The sequence below is a fragment of the Doryrhamphus excisus genome, chromosome 11, assembly GCF_030265055.1.
Source record: "Doryrhamphus excisus isolate RoL2022-K1 chromosome 11, RoL_Dexc_1.0, whole genome shotgun sequence".
Lineage (NCBI taxonomy): Eukaryota > Metazoa > Chordata > Actinopteri > Syngnathiformes > Syngnathidae > Doryrhamphus > Doryrhamphus excisus.
The window spans coordinates 20872693-20892150 of NC_080476.1; the positions used below are offsets into that span (position 1 = coordinate 20872693).

At 41.0% G+C, this 19458-nt stretch overlaps 1 protein-coding gene across 3 annotated transcripts in view; it reads right to left on the reverse strand.

Annotated features, from left to right (window-relative positions):
• Positions 1–19458, reverse strand: part of cep152 (centrosomal protein 152) — a 52870-nt gene that overhangs the window by 29646 nt on the left and 3766 nt on the right. For all 3 annotated transcript variants that reach the window (XM_058087351.1, XM_058087350.1, XM_058087352.1), the window contains exons 3-12: positions 17121–17230; positions 16905–16965; positions 16524–16826; positions 12739–12877; positions 9392–9532; positions 9079–9218; positions 6388–6588; positions 2286–2433; positions 2097–2188; positions 138–292 (exon numbers count right to left, since the gene is read on the reverse strand). In XM_058087351.1, coding sequence (XP_057943334.1) covers positions 138–292; positions 2097–2188; positions 2286–2433; positions 6388–6588; positions 9079–9218; positions 9392–9532; positions 12739–12877; positions 16524–16826; positions 16905–16965; positions 17121–17230 — 1490 coding nt within the window. The remainder of the gene's footprint in view (positions 1–137; positions 293–2096; positions 2189–2285; positions 2434–6387; positions 6589–9078; positions 9219–9391; positions 9533–12738; positions 12878–16523; positions 16827–16904; positions 16966–17120; positions 17231–19458) is intronic.

The window sequence follows — 19458 nt, forward strand, 5'->3', positions numbered from 1 at the left end:
CCGCCGAAGCCAGAGCTGCACGGCACGGCGCTAAGTGTGAGCCTCCAACAGGGATGTCAATCAGCAGTGTTCCAAATGGACCCGTGATGGATTCAGCGTGAGCCCGGGGGGGTTCAGAGGAAGTACCTGTCAAGTACCTGACATTTTTCCGGTTGGTTTTCTTCAATCCTAAATCCAAACAGGATTCAGACAGTTGGTTCTCCCAGTCACCCGTCGCATCAAATGCAATAACTCCAAGTTTTAATGCAGATTCATACAGATTAATCTGCTCCTTTAACTCGGCCAGATCCTCCTTCAAGATAAAAAACAAAGCATGATTAAAACATGTTGAAGTGCTTATTTATTTGTCGGTAGTAGACATGCATTTCCAGACCCGCCAACCTTGAAGGAATTCTACGAGTACTCCGCAAGATGTTCCTTTCTAAATGGAGGTTGTTGGGATCAGCCATTCCATACGAGTGGCCCAACTAATCAGTGCTTTTCTCTGATGATTTTGGCTAAATTGGACTTCCAGCTGCTATTGACGGGCTGTCAATGTGATGACCGTGGCTGAAGTCCAGCGTTACGCTAGCGCAGAGGTAGGGAACCTACGGCTCGGGAGCCAGGTGGGGCTCTTTTGATGACTGTATCTGGCTCTCAAGCGTTTCTTACCACAATAAAAATGTATTTTTGCTAACATTTTAAAGTAAACATCACGGAAATGACTGTTAAAAATAATATTCAAAATCAAACAACTTTCTTATGCATTTTAATGCGTCCATTTATTTCAGGGGTCGGCAACCTTTACTATCAAAAGAGCCATTTTACCCCCTCGCTCACTGAAGAAAAATAGAATGGAGCCGCGAAACATAATTTAACAGCAGAATATAGGGGCTGCATAGCGGTCGAGTGATTAGCGCGCAGACCTCACAGCTAGGAGACCCGAGTTCAATCCCACCCTCAGCTATCTCTGTGTGGAGTTTGCATGTTCTCCCCGTGCAAGAAATGTGTAGCAACATGCTCACATCCAGAGCAAATTGCGAGTCTCCCAAGATTTTGATTGACTGCCAGATTTGGAGGGAATTTTGGGGTATCAAAGTAGTTCAGAGGAGAAAAAGCGGAGTTGATCAAGTACTCTTGCTAGTATACGGTCTCACAGAAAGTCCCATTTTTTTCAAAAGTAATTACAAAGATGCATATTTTCCTCATTTGGGTGTTAAAACAAATATTTGAGCATTGCAAAGGGAGCCACAACAAAGAGGCTGAAGAGCCACATGCGGCTCTGGAGCCGTAGGTTGCTGACCCCTGATTTATTTTCTACTGCAATACGGCCGACAATATCAATCTTTCCTGATGATATTTTCCAGGTCAAACACCAAAACTGGATTATTACTGGGTAATGCGGTAGTCTACCTCGGTCATTGAGATGTCAACATGTAAATATAAACTTTCCTCCTTTAGTCAAATAGTCGCCTAGCTAAAGCTGCAGAACCAAGCCTTCTGACGAAGATGGCCAAAAGAATGAAATATACATAAATAATAAAGTATGGTGCAAAACCATGCAGCAGCAGAAGTTGTATTAATGGCAACAAGTATTTGATTTATTATTAGACACTGCGCTGCTCACGAAAGTGTGCTGGCCACACCCCATTGGCGTGGGGTAGTGTGCCTGGTCTACGTAATTAGAGCCCATTATATCTAAAACTGTTGGTCTTACATAAAAATGCACACATTTTATTGCATTCAATGTTTAAAAAAATGTATATAGCTCTCACAGATACACATTTTAAAATATCTGGCCTTCATGGCTCTCGTAGCCAAAAAGGTTCCCGACCCCTGCGCTAGCGTTAGCCATTTAGCATGGAACTACCACAATGATGCACATTAGCACTTAAAGCCAATATGCAATATATTTGTCATTCATTTTTTAAGTGACGTTTTGTCTCATTCTCATAGACCCAATCTTGTGTATGGTCTCATCCTGTGAACAGTGTCTCCCAAGCCCCCTGGTTACAATGGAATAAACGTATATTTTTATAAATAAGGCCCCCAGAGAGCAGTGAAAATGTGTACATGTTGGCAGGTCTGCATTCCATCTTGAGACAAAAAAAGCAAACCTGCAGGACTCTGTTCATGTCTTCACTGAGCGCCTTGGCCGCATGAGCGTGCTGTAATTTGATCTGGATTTGACCCATTTCCTGTACACAACCTGGAGAATACGCAAACACAACAGCGGAAAAAAAATGAATGGGAAGATATTGCAACATTGAATATGACTGCGTGTGGTTATGGGATGTTTGGCTGACCCGTCTGCAGCAGCTTGGCACACTGCTGCTGACTCTCCTCCAGTTGGCGAGTGAGCGCATTGACCACTCGTGCTCTCTCCAGTTGCTCTTCTTCTCGTTGCCGCTCCAAATGCTTCACCTGCTCACGTAACCTTTGACCCATATCCACCTGAAAGTACAGCATGACAAGAGGAAGAAGTACAAATTAAGCCTGTTATGTTCACTTGTCAGGAACAGCAATGATGTGCATTTTTAATTAGATGCCAATCGGCGCCCCAATCCCAAAGTCATAACGCCTGTACCCGTGTTTCTGTGTGTATATATGGAATGCTCTTACAGTTGCAAAGAAATAAATATTCCGACACGCTTTTACGTGTCAGTTTGGCTGCTCAGTGAAATTGACCCCAACGGTGTCTACAGTCCCTGACAAAAGTCTTGTCGCATAAGGACATAGTAACTTAAATAGCATATAACTTTATTTCTAATCAATCAATTGTTTCAATAAATGGATCATTTTAATGTCAAGGGCTTTCACATTAATAACTGGGTGAAAAATGAAATCATCAAAGAGTGTAGTGATGTTCACAGCTTGTTAAAGCCCATAACATGTGTTTTTGCAAGGACAAAAGTCTTGTCGTATCTTTAAATGATTCAACCAGTCACAGATTAGAGCAGGGGTGTCAAACTCCCTTTGGTCTGCGGGCCGAATACAGCTTAATTTGAGATCAAGCGGGCCGGACCAGTAAACTCATTGCAAAATGACATAGAACTAACAATAAGCCCACTTTTTTCCTTTGTATTAGTCACTAATACTAATAATTTGTGCAAAGAATGAGTAAATTATCAAAATGTTTATTAACAGAATTTTCTTTTTACATTATGAACAATATATTATGAACAAGAGAATAACATAAGAACATAAATAAAGTATGTGCAATTTTAACAACACTTTTACACAGTTAAACATATATTAAAGTGTGTTGTACATAAAACTGATCACAGAATTAGTAACAATGTTCCAAAAACATTTATACCAGCCTTGTGGAACTTAAAAACACTGTTTTTCAACATCTGGAAAGCAATTTGAACAAATGAATAACCTTCACTGTTGAGCGAAAAACTGCAAAATCTGTTTCGAGTTCGCTAAAAACCTGAAATCTTTTCTCAAACTCCATCAACAGCCCTGAAATCTTCTCTTTGTACCGTTTCACGTCAGAATTAACGCTTGCTGCGGACATATCTTTTAAACAGGGAAAATGCGCCCCCTAGCGGATAATACAAGAACTACAATTTTTAAATTAAATTCATATTTTTTTTATACAATGCAGCTTTCTTCCCCGGGCCGTACCAAACCACCAGACGGGCCGGATCCGGCCCGCGGGCCGTATGTTTGACACCCCTGGATTAGAGCTTCACCTGTGACAAATACTGTAAGTAACACATTCCCAGGTGTGTATAAAAAGATCCCTGGCACACCAGACCTTCATGTGAAGTGCAACCTGGCCTCTGACAACATGCCAAAGATTCAACCACAGACCAAAGTGCTGATCATCAAGAGCCTGAAGACCAAGTCTGCTGCTGAGGTGGCAGACATCTTTAATGTGTCCAAACGTCAAGGGGAGAGGATAAAAAAAAGATTTGAAGAAACCGGTGATGTTCATGACAAGCCCAGGTCAGGCAGACCCCGTAAAACAACTGTTCGAGAGGACCGTTTGTTGCTTCGACAGTCCAGGGCCAGCCCTTTTTCAACTGCAGCGGAGCTACATGAGAACTGGTCACCAGAAACCCCTGTATCTACTAGAACTGTTTGTCGAATTATTTCACGCGGTGGTCTCCATGGCCGAATTAGTGCTAAGAAACCAGCATTAAACAGAAGACAACAAAAAAATGGTGTTGCATTTGCCAAGGCCCACAGATTGCAGAAAGGATGGACAGTGGAAAAGTGGCAGAATCATCCATTGAACTGCATCCCAATCGCCGCAAATACTGCAGAAGACCTGTTGGAACCCGCATGGACCCAAGATTCACCCAGAAAACAGTCAAGTTTGGTGGAGGAAAAATCATGGTTTGGGGATGGTTTGGTTTGTCAGGGGCTGTATGTGATATACATAAGATGCAGGGGGTTGTTGCAAATATGGGAGATAAACCATTTCCATTTTATATGTTGATGACACTAATTAAGGCAAACAGAAGACGTTTCATCCTGAAAAAAAAAACAAGTTTTCATGGATCTTGATATAACAGGAAGGTTAAACATGGATGGTGTTAAACATGCGGTACACCCTGCATTGGTCACTAGTCAATCTTAGGGTATGATGATTGGGAATGTATTCTTCATCAACTGCACACATGCAGTACCATTCTACTTATTCTTACTATTGCTAACAAGACACACAAATGCATGAATAAATTACAAAAACATGGTATGATGGTGGATGAGTTGTTAGCGTGAGTACTTTTTTGGTATCCTGAAGCATTTTGTTTTGGAAATCTAAGGAAATATCGCTGGAAAAGGTGCAGATTCTGGAAGATTTCGAAAGCTTTATGTGTGGGTTATTGTGTGCAGCTGCTCTATAGGAGTCCAAAACTGAATACAAGGGGGCACAAACGAGCATAATAGGTGTCATTAAAGTGTACTGATATTTTTTAAATATTGCTATATCACCCGGAACATTCCGTGGTTACATTTACACAATTCAACATGTCCAAAAAGGGGTTGGAAGAAGCAGAGCTTATTTAATAATGCCAATTGTCCATATCGATTATATTGATCATTCATTGACTCTATTACATGTTGCACGTTCATTTTATTTATCCTCTTCAGCCCACAACCCAGGTCAGTTTTGGTCCCGTGTGTGATTGACTTTGACACCCGGGATGTTTACGACTTTGACACCCGGGATGTTTACGACTTTGACACCCGGGATGTTTACGACTTTGACACCCGGGATGTCTACGACTTTGACACCCGGGATGTCTACGACTTTGACACCCGGGACGTCTACGACTTTGACACCCGGGACGTCTACGACTTTGACACCCGGGATGTTTACGACTTTGACACCCGGGATGTTTACGACTTTGACACCCGGGATGTTTACGACTTTGACACCCGGGATGTTTACGACTTTGACACCCGGGATGTTTACGACTTTGACACCCGGGACGTTTACGACTTTGACACCCGGGACGTTTACGACTTTGACACCTGGGACGTTTACGACTTTGACACCCGGGACGTTTACGACTTTGACACCCGGGACGTTTACGACTTTGACACCCGGGACGTTTACGACTTTGACACCCGGGATGTTTACGACTTTGACACCCGGGATGTTTACGACTTTGACACCCGGGATGTCTACGACTTTGACACCTGGGATGTCTACGACTTTGACACCTGGGACGTTTACGACTTTGACACCTGGGATGTTTACGACTTTGACACCTGGGATGTTTACGACTTTGACACCTGGGATGTTTACGACTTTGACACCTGGGACGTTTACGACTTTGACACCTGGGATGTCTACGACTTTGACACCTGGGACGTTTACGACTTTGACATCCGGGATGTTTACGACTTTGACACCCGGGATGTTTACGACTTTGACACCCGGGATGTTTACGACTTTGACACCCGGGATGTCTACGACTTTGACATCTGGGATGTCTACGACTTTGACATCCGGGATGTTTACGACTTTGACATCCGGGATGTTTACGACTTTGACACCTGGGATGTCTACGACTTTGACACCTGGGATGTTTACGACTTTGACACCTGGGATGTTTACGACTTTGACATCCGGGATGTTTACGACTTTGACACCTGGGATGTTTACGACTTTGACATCCGGGATGTTTACGACTTTGACACCTGGGATGTTTACGACTTTGACACCTGGGATGTTTACAATAGAACTTTTACAACAAACAACTCTGTCCTAAAAAAAGCAGAGCAAAGGATGAACCAAATGTTGTTGTGAGTGGAAAAACACACCCCACTCTAAGGGTTTTCAGACCGTCTGAGCTCAACCAGAGAATATTTGGGGAAGAGTACTCCTCACCTCATCTCCCAAATACATGACCGCGACATTAATAACTCAATAACACGACCAACCTGTTCACTCAGAGCCTGAGACATGGAATCAAGCTTGTGTTGTAAGGCCAAGACCGCAGCCTCGTGCTTTTCCTTGATGGCCGCCACGTCTCGGTCGTGCTGCTCCCGTGTTTTGGACAGAGTGTCCGAGCGACACAGTTCCGACATCTGCTGCTTCATGCTGTCTACAGCGGCCTCAGCCACCCTCTGCTTCTTGGTGTTCTGGAATGACATCATCACATCATGTTCAAGTCCTGTCTGTGGACGCTGTATGATGACCGCAATGCAGCACAGCTAAGAGAAACTTCAGCCTTGTTTATACTTATGTATACACACGTTTTAGCCCGCAGTGTGAGTGTCGGACCCCACTGGCTGAGGGGGTGAGGGGAAGGAAGGCTAGTAGTTTGCAGGTGTGACAAATAGCATCATTTAAAAAAAAAAACTCTTTTAGAAATATCACCCAAATAGGTCACTTTTATTGATTAAAAAAAGTTCTGATACCATTTTAAGCCATTTTTTGTACCGAAAATGAATCCAACTCAGCATTTTTTTTTACTTGCGGACCACATTGGTCTATACCAGAGGTAGGGAACCTATGGCTCGGGAGCCAGGTAGGGCTCTTTTGATGACTGTATCTGGCTCTCAAGCATTTCTTACCACAATAAAAAATTATTTTTGCTAACATTTTAAAGTAAACCATCACTGAAATTACTGTTAAAAATAATATTCAAAATTAACAACTTTCTTATGCATTTTAATCCGTCCATCTATTTTCTACTGCAATACGGCTGACCATATCTATCTTTCCTGATGATATTTTCCAGGTCAAACACCAAAACTCGATTATTATTGGATAATGCGGTAGTCTACCTCGGTCATTGAGATGTCAACATGTAAATGTAGACATTCCTCCTTTAGTCAAATAGTCGCCTAGCTAAAGCTGCAGAACCAAGCCTTCTGACGAAGATGGCCAAAAGAATGAAATATACATAAATAATAAAGTATGGTGCAAAACTATGCAGCAGAAGAAGTTGTATTAATGGCAACAAGTATTAGATTTATTATTAGACACTGCACCGCTCACGAAAGTGTGCTGGCCACACCCCATTGGCGTGGGGTAGTGTGCCTGGTCTATGTAATTAGAGCCCATTATATCTAAAACTGTTGGTCTTACATAAAAATGCACACATTTTATTGCATTCAATATTTAAAAAAATGTATATGGCTCTCACAGATACACATTTTAAAATATCTGGCCTTCATGGCTCTTATAGCCAAAAAGGTTCCCGACCCCTGGTCTATACAGTATTTACCATCGGTTATCACGGGGAACGCAAGACAGAAGCGCTAACGGTGCTAACCCGGCTGCAGAGAGACGACCGTGACTGCAGCGTGCTTGTAATGATTGAACATTATATTCAACTCTTTCTAGATTTATTTATATTTATAAAAAGCCATAGCATTTCAGTATGTGGAATCAAACTATGGAATGGATTGAGTAAGGAAATCAAACAATGCACAACGATGAGCCAATTCAAGAAACAATACAAGCAGTTGATGTTTGCTAAATCCAAGGATGAAGAGTCTTGAACCAGTCATGATGTGCTATATATATCACTATATTGACACGCACTATGGTACACATTATGGCATTGGATGCTCATATCACCCAGTACTTCCGTACGGGACAAACATTAAATTAAATTAAATTTGATATGCTGACTCAGCGTGACCCAATGATGGTCAACAGGAACAATTGTCACGCACTAGACGTAAACAACACTCCACAAGGTAATGGTAATGGTAATGGTTTAATTTCATTTGAACATGCATCAGATTCCAATTGAGTGCATCCCATAATCAGTTCCCAGTTCCACATGTCCAAAAGGAGTAGGAAGAAGCAAAGCTTATTAAATCCTACCCCTCCATCTGGTACTTTTACAATCACTAACTCTTACATTTGTTCACTTCCTGCTTTCATAATATAGTTTATTTAAAAAAAAAAATTACTTACTAAAATTTTTTTAATTTTTTGTCCCGTACGGAAGTACTCGGTGATATGAGCATCCAATGCCAAAATGTGTACCATAGTAAGTGTCAATATAGTGATATATATAGCACATCATGACTGGTTCAAGACTCTTCATCCTTGTATTATGGCATTATGAATTATCCTTACTGGCCTTTTTTGCAGTACATTTAGCCAGTGAAGATTGCTTTTATAGTTATTATCCCATATTTCCACACAATAAGTAAGATATGGTAGAAGCAGAGAGCAATAAAGAGTGTGGAGTGATTTCTGATTGAGAACAAATTTAGCTTTGTTCAATATTGAAATATTTCTGTCCACCTTATGTTGTATATTTGTAATATGAGGTTTCCAGCTCATATTTTCATCTATTGTGATCCCCAGAAATGTATTTTCCTTCACCCTTTCAATGTCTACACCGTCTATTTGTATTTGCTGGTGCGTGTCCTTTCTGCTGTTAGCAAACAGCATGATTTTAGTTTTATTTAGGCGAAAATAAGTTGGTGATTTTGGTCCAATGCACAGCATTTTCAGTCACAAATTGCATGCCAAGTGTGTAATTTATGCATAAACAGAAGACAATCAGTGCCCAAACTAGTCTTCACGCTTTTGAGACGTGTGCAAATGTGTGCAAGTGTAAAGCGCAAAGACCGCTTTACGAAAACCTCTACTGCACATCTCACCTCCTGGTCTCTTTCATTCAAGGTCTGTATTTGCTGCTCCATCAGCTTCAGTTTGCTTTGCATTTCAGCCTCTCGATCGTTGGCCTCACCCAGCAGTCGATTTGACTCCTGAAGGCTCACTGCAAAGCCACCCTTCTCATCTAAACAGAAATGAGCTCGGACTTCAGCATAGGGTAGTGCCCCGTTACATCTGCAGAATCCATCAAAGTGTTGTCTTCCCATTTAAAACCAAGCCCAAGATTGCTACACACTATATCAACAATATGAATATACAGTACAAAATTCAAATGAAAGTACTGAAAAGAAAAAATACCTTTTAGAATGACTAACTGATGCTCAAGGGATCTCACGTGGCGCTTTGAGTCCTCAAGTTTCTGCTCCATGCCCTCAATTTGCCGATGTTGAGCCTTGTTTAAAATCTGTAGTTGGGCAAGTTGCTCCTTGTCAGCAGTTTCTAAAATTGCAAAAAAAAAAAAAACCTCAGAACTTCAGAAAAAGACTTCAGTCATGGACTCCTTTAAAGGTGACCTTTATGGTCATTTTTCGGTCCTTTGTATTGAGTTGTGGACTCCTACAGAGCAGCTACACACAATAACCAACACAGAAAGCGTTCAAGTTCTTCCAGAACCTGCACCTATTCAGATGGATTTCTTTGGATTTCGTGCTTCCCGCCAAAACGGTCTGTTTTAATGTATTCCACCCACGGTTCGCCTCCAGGCACGGCATAGAAACACTTCTAGTTGGTGCAGCTAACAGGATAATACCATATTTTCTGGACTATAAGTCGCACAAGGCCAAAAATGCATCATTAGGTAGTAAAAAAACATGCCTAAGTCGCACTGGAGTATAAGTGTTTTTTTTTAGGGTAATTTATTTTCCAAACTACTTGACCAAAACAGACATTACGCCATCTTGGAAGGCAAGTTGTAACAATAAAAGAATAGAGAACAGGCTGAATAGGTGTAAGATATGCTAACACAACGCTTATTCAGCTACACAATAATACACATGAACACAAAAGGTGTCCAGTGTTTATGGAACATAAACATTTTTTTCATTTATAAGTCGCTCTGGAGTATAAGTCGCAGGAACAGCCAACCTATGAAAAAAAGTTCGACTTATAGTCCGGAAAATACAGTAAATGGCCATTTATCTTTTCAAAATGTCCGCTTTTAACAAACAGTGTTTGTGTTGGATCCCGAATCCAATCCGGAAGTGGAGACTGTACAGTCCCGACTTTCTAAAGAAAAGACAATGGTAAGTAGCTTTATCAGTTTAGCGTTTTTCTACAGCAGGGGTGCTCATTAAGTCGATCGCGAGCTACCGGTCGATCGCGGAGGTGGTACTGGTCGATCGCTGGTCGATCGCGGCGTGACATTACAAAAATATCATCCCAGCATCAATGCCGTCACTTGATTGACATACAGGGCAGCCATTCAGATGACAACTGAATGTTGCCCTTCGGGCGACCAATCAAATCAAACAACGTCTCTAAGTGCAGCAGAACTTACGATGTCAGCCTATCATCCATCCCCGTTACTTGATTGACATACAGGACAACCAGTCAGATGACAACTGAATTTTGACCTTTAGGTCACCGCTCATGCGTAAACAACGATGCAAAGTGCTAAGCTAGTCGGCGAATTGCGAGATTTTAAGCCCTCGCTAAAGTTTATGGTCACTAAAATGAGTGAAGGAGCTGGACCAAGTAAAAAGGCAAAAAACTGGACCAAGTAAAAAGGCAAAAAACATATCACTTCCATACGGATATGGAATATTATACGGATATTATGATACGGATATTATCCATGACTGATAAACATTTGGAAGTGTGCTTGAGGCTGGCTATCAGCAGCTACTGTCCGGACTATGCATCCCTGGCTGGTTCAATTCAGTGCAAGTCATCAAAGTAAACTCAGGTAATTACAAAAAATGTTAATAGTTAATTATGTGTGTTTTGCAATATTGGCTCATTTGGTTATGTAAGGTACATCAACATACATTGTACGTACAAATAATCCTCAATACATTTGAAAATAAATAGATGTTTTGCATTTTTGTAGTGGGTAGATCATTTTGACTCGGTCATTTTAAAAGTAGCTCGCATGCTGAAAAAGTGTGAGCACCCCTGCTCTACAGCATCTGTAACATGTCATGTTTTTTGCAGGACTACCAGTGTGTACACGGACGAGCGCTTTTGTTCCATGACTGACACATGACTAACCATAACTAGGTTTGTCACAATAACACATTCTGCTGGGTGATAATTGTCCTAAAAATTATTGCTGATAATATTATTTTATTAGTTTGAGATCCAAAAATAACACAATTAAATTAAATAATGAAATTAAAATAATTAACAAATTAAAAATCCCATATTTCTGATGGTGAATCAGTGTCACTTTCATTACTGTGTGAATATTGATTGTGTGTCAATGCAGACGGTAGCTCGTTTGCAAATCCAAATGTGGTGTGGAATACACTGTTTTCACATTACATCAGTTCTTCTCAATTATTTCCTGTCATGCGCCCCCTCCCGCCATGGGACAGAATTTTTTTTTCCAGGTACACCCCCCAGCGATATGAAATACTAGAGAACCTAATATTAATAATATGTATTCATTTAGCCGTACTGTACAGACTGAAGTTGAAAGTGAAACCTGGAAAATATAACAAATTGTCTGTTGGGTACTATAAATTTGTACATGTTGGTAGGTCTGCACGATAAATATGAATATTTTTTTAATATATAATTTTTAACATATTTTTAGAAATGTTATTTAAAATTATATATATATATATATATATATATATGCTGTTTTTAACGAGGGGGGGTCCTGACTTTCACACACACAACTATACGTACAAATCTGATTTCCTCACTAAATTCAGCTCGCCTTAAAGGAGTAGTGCTCTTTTTTCGTAATTTCATCATCCTTATGTGAAACATTAACAAATTATTATTTCCCTTTTCTGTGCATTCTGGTGTAAGAAAACGAGTTAATATGAGCTAGCTAACAATGGATGTAATGGGAAAGCCCTCATAAAAAAAAAAAAACACAAAAACTCCAACAATGTTCTATTTCATAACAGACTTGTATATTAAAAAGCTACAGCACTATTGTCATTGTAGCAGCTAACACGGAAAACGATATTTACACAAAAAGGCTCAACAAGATGCTCGTTTGCTGTCAGCGTTTTTTTTTACCCGAGGACTGGAGCACAGGTCTTGTGCTGGAAGACACAGCCATCCCAAGGAGAGTGGACATTGTAAGTGTTGTTGCTGTATCTATGCTGCTGTTATTGACGGGAAAAGTGGAAGCTAAATGCTTCCACTAAATGAAATCAATGCGCCGGGGAAAGAAGTTTGGGTAATGTTTTAAATCATCAAAATACAGCAAGACACTGTAAATATGACATGTTATCATCAATGTAGTTTTTCTTGCATGACCACAGCATGTATATCAAACCATAAAACACTGAGAGGTTTTTTCATAGTCGAAATAGGTGTGTCCCAATGAGGTGCATTGTTATCTAGCTCATATTAACTTGTTTTCTGGTGTTATAATGCACAGAAATGGGAAAGAAATATGTGTTCACTAGGGGTGCTCCACTCGGGGGGGGGGCATGGTAACATGGTAACATGGTTGTGAGACTTACGTTGTGTTGAGTCAAGCAGTTCCCTCTGTAGATGGTCCAACACATGATCTTGGTGTGTGGCCGTTGAGCTGAACATCTGATGGGGAGGATTGGAAGTGGCTGTGTACTTGTCCACACTTTGCACTCCAGCCTGTGGATTCTAAACAAATACGGGAACGCTGAGATTAAGAAAGTACAGTATGTGTATTTATTGACTACACTGTACACATCTGCTCATGCATCTATTTTCTATGTCGCTTGTTGTTACTGGGGGGCAATGTTGGAGCCTACAGTTGCTTCATAATGTTTGAGGCAAGAAAGTTAGAAAAAGTTGGTTTCATCCAAATTCACACATTTTTGTGATGCAAATGTATTACGCTTTTGAACGTATATCGTGGTGAGAAGCCAAACTTTTTACTTAACTGTCCCCAGCAACTAGCTGGATCTGACCAGAACTCTGCTCAGGACACGAAGCAGGGAGTGAGTTGCTGTTTTATGAAGGTGTCATACAACTTCACGTCCAAAACATCTGAACTATCCCTCGAAGAGTCAGATAACCCAGGGCTCGACAATAACGATGTACCGATGGCCCGGGGCAAGTTAAAACAAAATTGGGGAAAGTAAATCCAATCATTAATATTCCCGTCGGGCAAGTTCACTTTAGCATGCCGTACTGCCAAGAGTTTTTTTTAAAGCGGTTCTTGTTGGGTGTTGGTAAAACACGGACTGCGTAATTCCGATGGTAATTCGCAAACCAATCCTCGCAAATCTTGAAATGGACCAATCAGAATCCTTTATTTAGACCGCGGTCCGTAATCCACAATCCGCGTTTTACCCACACCCGTTCTTGTTGGCGATCAACCAATCAGCGATCGTTTGACTACAGAGGTAGGGAACCTATGGCTCGGGAGCCAGGTAGGGCTCTTTTGATGACTGTATCTGGCTCTCAAGCGTTTCTTACCACAATAAAAATGTATTTTTGCTAACATTTTAAAGTAAACATCACAGAAATGACTGTTAAAAATATTAAAAATCAACAACTTTCTTATGCATTTTAATCCGTCCATCTATTTTCTACTGCAATACGGCCGACCATATCCATCTTTCTTGAAGATATTTTCCAGGTCAAACACCAAAACTGGATTATTACTGGGTAATGCGGTAGTCTACCTCGGTCATTAAGATGTCAACATGTAAATGTAGACTTTCCTCCTTTGGTCAAATAGCTAAAGCTACAGAACCAAGCCTTCTGACGAAGATGGCCAAAAGAATGAAATATACAGAGCATGGTGCAAAATTATGCAGCAGCAGAAGTTGTATTAATGGCAACAAGTATTAGATTTATTATTAGACACTGCGCTGCTCACGAAAGTGTGCTGGCCACACCCCATTGGCGTGGGGTAGTGTGCCTGGTCTACGTAATTAGAGCCCATTATATCTAAAACTGTTGGTCTTACATAAAAATGCACACATTTTATTGCATTCAACGTTTAAAAAAATGTATATGGCTCTCACAGATACAAAAAGGTTCCCGACCCCTGTTTTACTAGGAAAACATCTATCATGGCGTCCCTGCCAACATGGTCTAATTCTTCAACAACTTGTGAAGGAAAACAGCAAAAAGTGATGAAGCAGTGCCTCCTAAACAAGTATTTTATTAGCGGTTAGCAAATCAAATGATGGCACAGGTGAGTGAATCACATTGCTGTGACAATTTGAAGTGGTCACAATGAAACACCACCCATTAGATCCGATACCAAGTGCTGATTTTGCACAAGCTACAAAACCTAGCGGTTTCATTTATCTGTGTATTTTTCTCACCTTTGCTTCACAAATTATTGTTTGACCATTGAGCATTTTTTTCTGGATTAAAAACACTTTACTAGTACACAAATGTGTCTATTCAATAATGTTTCATTGTGGTGCACAACTTCTAAATATCACTGCTTACTACGACTACCATGTGTAAGGTAGCATGGCTTGCCATGTTAACATACATCTACACAATTTTGCAGACATTCCTCCAAATACAATGCATCAGTACTATTATCTGATGAATTATCAGCATATATTGATATATGATATCATTATGGCAGTCTTTTCATTTTACATGGGGCAAGTTCGGGCAAGTAGTTCTCACCTTAAGGATTCCCCATGGGCAAGTCATTTTGGTTTTTAACGTAAAGCCCTGCTGAGCTGTCCAAATGTTAGTACATTAGCATAAAGCACATGTTGATTAGCAGTAGCTAAGAGTGCCTTTTGCTTTATTAAAAAAAAAAAAAAGCTGGGATAAGTGAGGATGATAGAACTATTTTGGGGTATGTGAAATGTTCTTTTTGCACAATTGTACTTGATTCACATGTATTTTAATATGTTGCTTTGGACAACTTTGGCTCTCGGGCCCATTTAATGCAACACGTAGGTTAAGTTACCTTGAAATTGTCTTGTATGGATCCTTATGTAATTATCCTTATGTAATGAATTTTACTGTGATTGTAAAAGCTGAACCAGGAACTCCAAGCACTTGTGCCTGATGGTGGCAAGGAAGTCCGCCCCTCTGTGATGTCACAAAGAAACGGTTTAACCACGCCTTTTAAAACGGAGCATTTTGAGCCATCCCAAACTTCTTTCAGGGCTCACTTCCAAATGCACAAACCTCATTATGTGAAACTTTGGCATGGTTTAACACCAGAATACTACATTCTAACTACATTTACAGGTCAGGAAAGTGGAAAAAAGCATCATAGGTGCCCTTACATGTTTGGGACCAGCAGAGTGGGCGCCTGGAGGCAGGAACGTGGGCGGAATACACTCAATACATTAAAACAGACCATTTTCGCGGTAACCCCAAAATGCAAAAAAATACAGCTGTATAGGTGCAGATTGTGGAAGAACTAGAATGCTTTGTGTACTTGTTATTGTGTGTAGCTGCTCTATAGTGTTAGTCCACGACTTGATACAAAGGGCCAAAAAATGAGCATAATAGGTCCCCTTTAATACACGAACATAGCATGTATATCAAATGATGCAACGTTGTTGATTTTTTTGAAGGCTTCATAGTCGAAATAGACGTGCATTCTTAGCTAGCTCATATTAACTTGTTTTCTCACATTATAATGCAAAGAAAAAGGAAAGAAATGTTGGTTGTTTTTTCCACATAAGGATTGTGAATGATGGGCAAAATTCCAAAAAAGGCGCAGTTCCCCTTTAACCCTTGTATTATGTTACGGGTCAATTTGACCCGTTTCAGTTTTTGTGTTGACCAAAGTACTGGTTATCCTTTCTTTTTCTTCATGAAATTTTGTGACTTTTCCTCATCTAGGGTCATGAACACAAAAACTGAAACGGGTCAAATTGATCCGTAACATAATACAAGGTTAACTAGCATGATTTGTTAACCCTTGTATTATGTTACGGGTCAATTAGACCCGTTTCAGTTTTTGTGTTGACCAAAGTACTGGTTATCCTTTCTTTTTCTTCACGGAATTTTGTGACTTTTCCTCATCTAGGGTCATTAACACAAAAACTGAAACAGGTCAAATTGACCCGTAACATAATGCAAGGGTTAACTACCATGATGCTAGCATGATTTGTTAACAAATCATGCTAGTTAACCTTGTTAACCTTAACTGAAACGGGTCAAATTGATCCGCAACATAATACAAGGGTTAACAAATCATGCTAGTTAACCTTGTTAACCTTAACTGAAACGGGTCAAATTGACCCGCAACATAATACAAGGGTTAAGGACCTCGGCTGTGAGGCTGCTGTTGCTGATCTGTACGCAAACAAAGAATTGTACTTACTTGAAAATGCACTCTGGGATTGTGGCGGTCACCGTAGTCATTATCACCGCCTCCTCCGTCGCCGTTATATTTCACACGATTGTTAGCGCCTCCGGGGTGCATCGTCGACTCGTAGGTTAGATCTGTGCATTCGACCGCTACTGTGCCGGTTTCTGTGTAGTCTTCCTGGGTGAAGTCTGGATCTTGTAATTGCTTGTTGCTCCACATGAGAGCCAGAGGTTGATTTTGAGCGTGATGCGGATGACCATTGATCCGAACGTCTTTATTGTCATAAGGAAACCCACGACTGCTTTGATCATAAGCCTTTAAATACACAAAATAAACAGTAGTTGTTATTATTCTTCCCCCCCAAAAATGGAAGAGTAAAAAGAAACACCGTGCCTGCTGATGAGAGGTGGGTATGGGATGGTCTGACCACTGCTGAGTCCATTCGGGCGGTGGGCTGTGTAGATCATGTAGAAATAGAACACTCCATTAGGCAAAGCCAGTCGTGTTAACGCAACATGGGTCCTTATACTTTCAACGTGCCCCCGCCCCAACTCTTGCCCTTCCCGCCTTTTCAGAAAAACATGGCATCGCTTTGTGTGTGTGTGTTACCTGTTTGTCATGTTTTTGTTGCTGCAGCCGGAGGTCTCCATCTCTGGAGAGGAGGAGTCTCGGCTATCCTCAAGCATGTCATCTGGCAGGTCGGTGAGCAGTTTGTGGAGCTGATGAAAACAACACATGGCAATGAGTCGTCATGGTTGTGCAGCAACAGGCTAATAAAGTCAATTTTACAAAAAAAATGGCGGTACGGCGTAGCCTTGCGCATTTTCGCGCTGATTTTTGGTCATCAAAATATAAATCAACAACATTCTGACTCCACGGTGTCATCTTACAAAGAACACTGAACTCATCACACAGCAACTTAATCAAAATGTATGCCTGATAAACATACAAACATATACCAGAATTTAAAGAATGAATTTCAAATGAAAAGTCAAACAAACATTTTAAAGTTTTCCCATAAGGCATTGCGTGTCTGAGCAATGCATTCATTGGGGCTCTGCAATGACGTCTGCCTCCCTCTGGTGGTCAGAGGCACCATCCACCATGTTCTATGCTTTCTATGAAATGTTTTTCTCAAATGAAATGCATCATGGGAAAACTTGAAAATGATGTATCTCCCCCCCATCCTAAACTCATACTGGATTGTCTATTTCTGAGGTGCAAATCTGAGTGTTAAGTTGCTGTGTGATGACTTTTGTGTTCTTTGTAAGACGCCACTACACACTAGTTCATTCATTCATTTTCCACCGCTTTGTTCCTCACGAGGGTCGCAGGGGGTACTGGAGCCTATCCCAGCTGTCTTCGCGCAAGAGGCAGGGTACACCCCGGACTGGTGGCCAGCCAATCACAGGGCACATACAGACAAACAACCATTCACACTCATATTCATACCTATGGACAATTTGGAGTGGCTAATTAACCTAGCATGTTTTTGGAATGTGGGAGGAAACCGGAGTACCCGGAGAAAACCCACGCATGCACGGGGAGAACATGCAAACTCCACACAGAGATGGCCGAGGGTGGAATTGAACCCTAGCTCTGAGGTCTGCGCACTAACCGCTTGTATTAATGTACCCTGTGTGGCCACGGCCGGCGGCTTCTCACGCTGTACACTCAGCAGTCCACCCAAAGACAGCTGGGATAGGCTCAAGCAACTCTAGTGATGATAAGCGGCATAGAAAACAGATGGATGGATTGAATTTGACACGCACATTTTGGGTTCGATTTCGTCTAAACTCACTTAGTGGGGAAAAAAATACCGGGATATATACATCGTATATCGATATTCAACCCCCTAAATAAAGTAAAGTATTGTTGATAATTAATAGCACAAATACCGACCAGCAAAATTTGTGACTGTGACAGACCCACAAGCACATTCTACACACACACACAGGACATACTTCCTGTCCTGGCCGTCCTTCAAAATAAGAGGGCAATTTGCTCCAGGTCTGCCCAAACAAAATGAGAGTGTCATAAAATATATCTTATATATGCAGTAGGAATTGCATGGGTGACTACATCTTCCTTAACAAGAACACTTGCTATGTCGGTGGTGATGCTGGCTGATGTCCCGTTACCAATCCCGACAAAGTCCTGGAGCCAGTCGCAGAGAGTGAATGATTTGAACTACTAGTAGTCAGGAAGATACGGCAATACAGATCATTACACAATTAATTCATATTTCTATTCATTGATTGACTTGCGTTTCAACCAATTACGTAGCATTATCCACAGTGATTGTCCTACTACAGGTTAGCACCGAGTTTAGCAAACATTAAAAATTAGGGCTAAGCGGTATGAAACCATATGGATATTTTTAGGATGTATCACGATATGGCAATATAAAACAATGTAAAATTTGAATTCAGCAGAGTCCTGTATAAAAATCGACAAACCTTAAAGGGGAACTGGACTTGTTTGGGAATTTTGCCCATCATTGTCAATCCTAATGTGAAACACGAACACATATTTATTCCCTTTTTTTTGCATTGTAACATGAGAAAAACAGTTCATTTCAGCTAGCTTACAATGCTGTCATTGGAGCATCGTTTGGAACCGGTTCTGACATTCCGATTCTCCCGTTCAAGTTTTTAACTTCTGGTGCCTACGATCGGTGATTGGCCAGCGGCATAACAAACCAAAAGAGCCGGTGAGTGAATGTTTGCGTTCATCAATTTCAACCATTGACAGCGTGCAACCGCACTTGATTTTTGACGGACTACGCGGGACTTCGTTCAACCAATCAGGTACGCAAAACAATAAATGAGGTGGATCCTATGCCAGTATTGAAGCAGCAAACAAATGATACGTTATACCAGGGGTGGGCAAACTACGGCCCGGGGGCCACATGCGGCCCACTAAGCGTTTGAATCCGGCCCGCCAG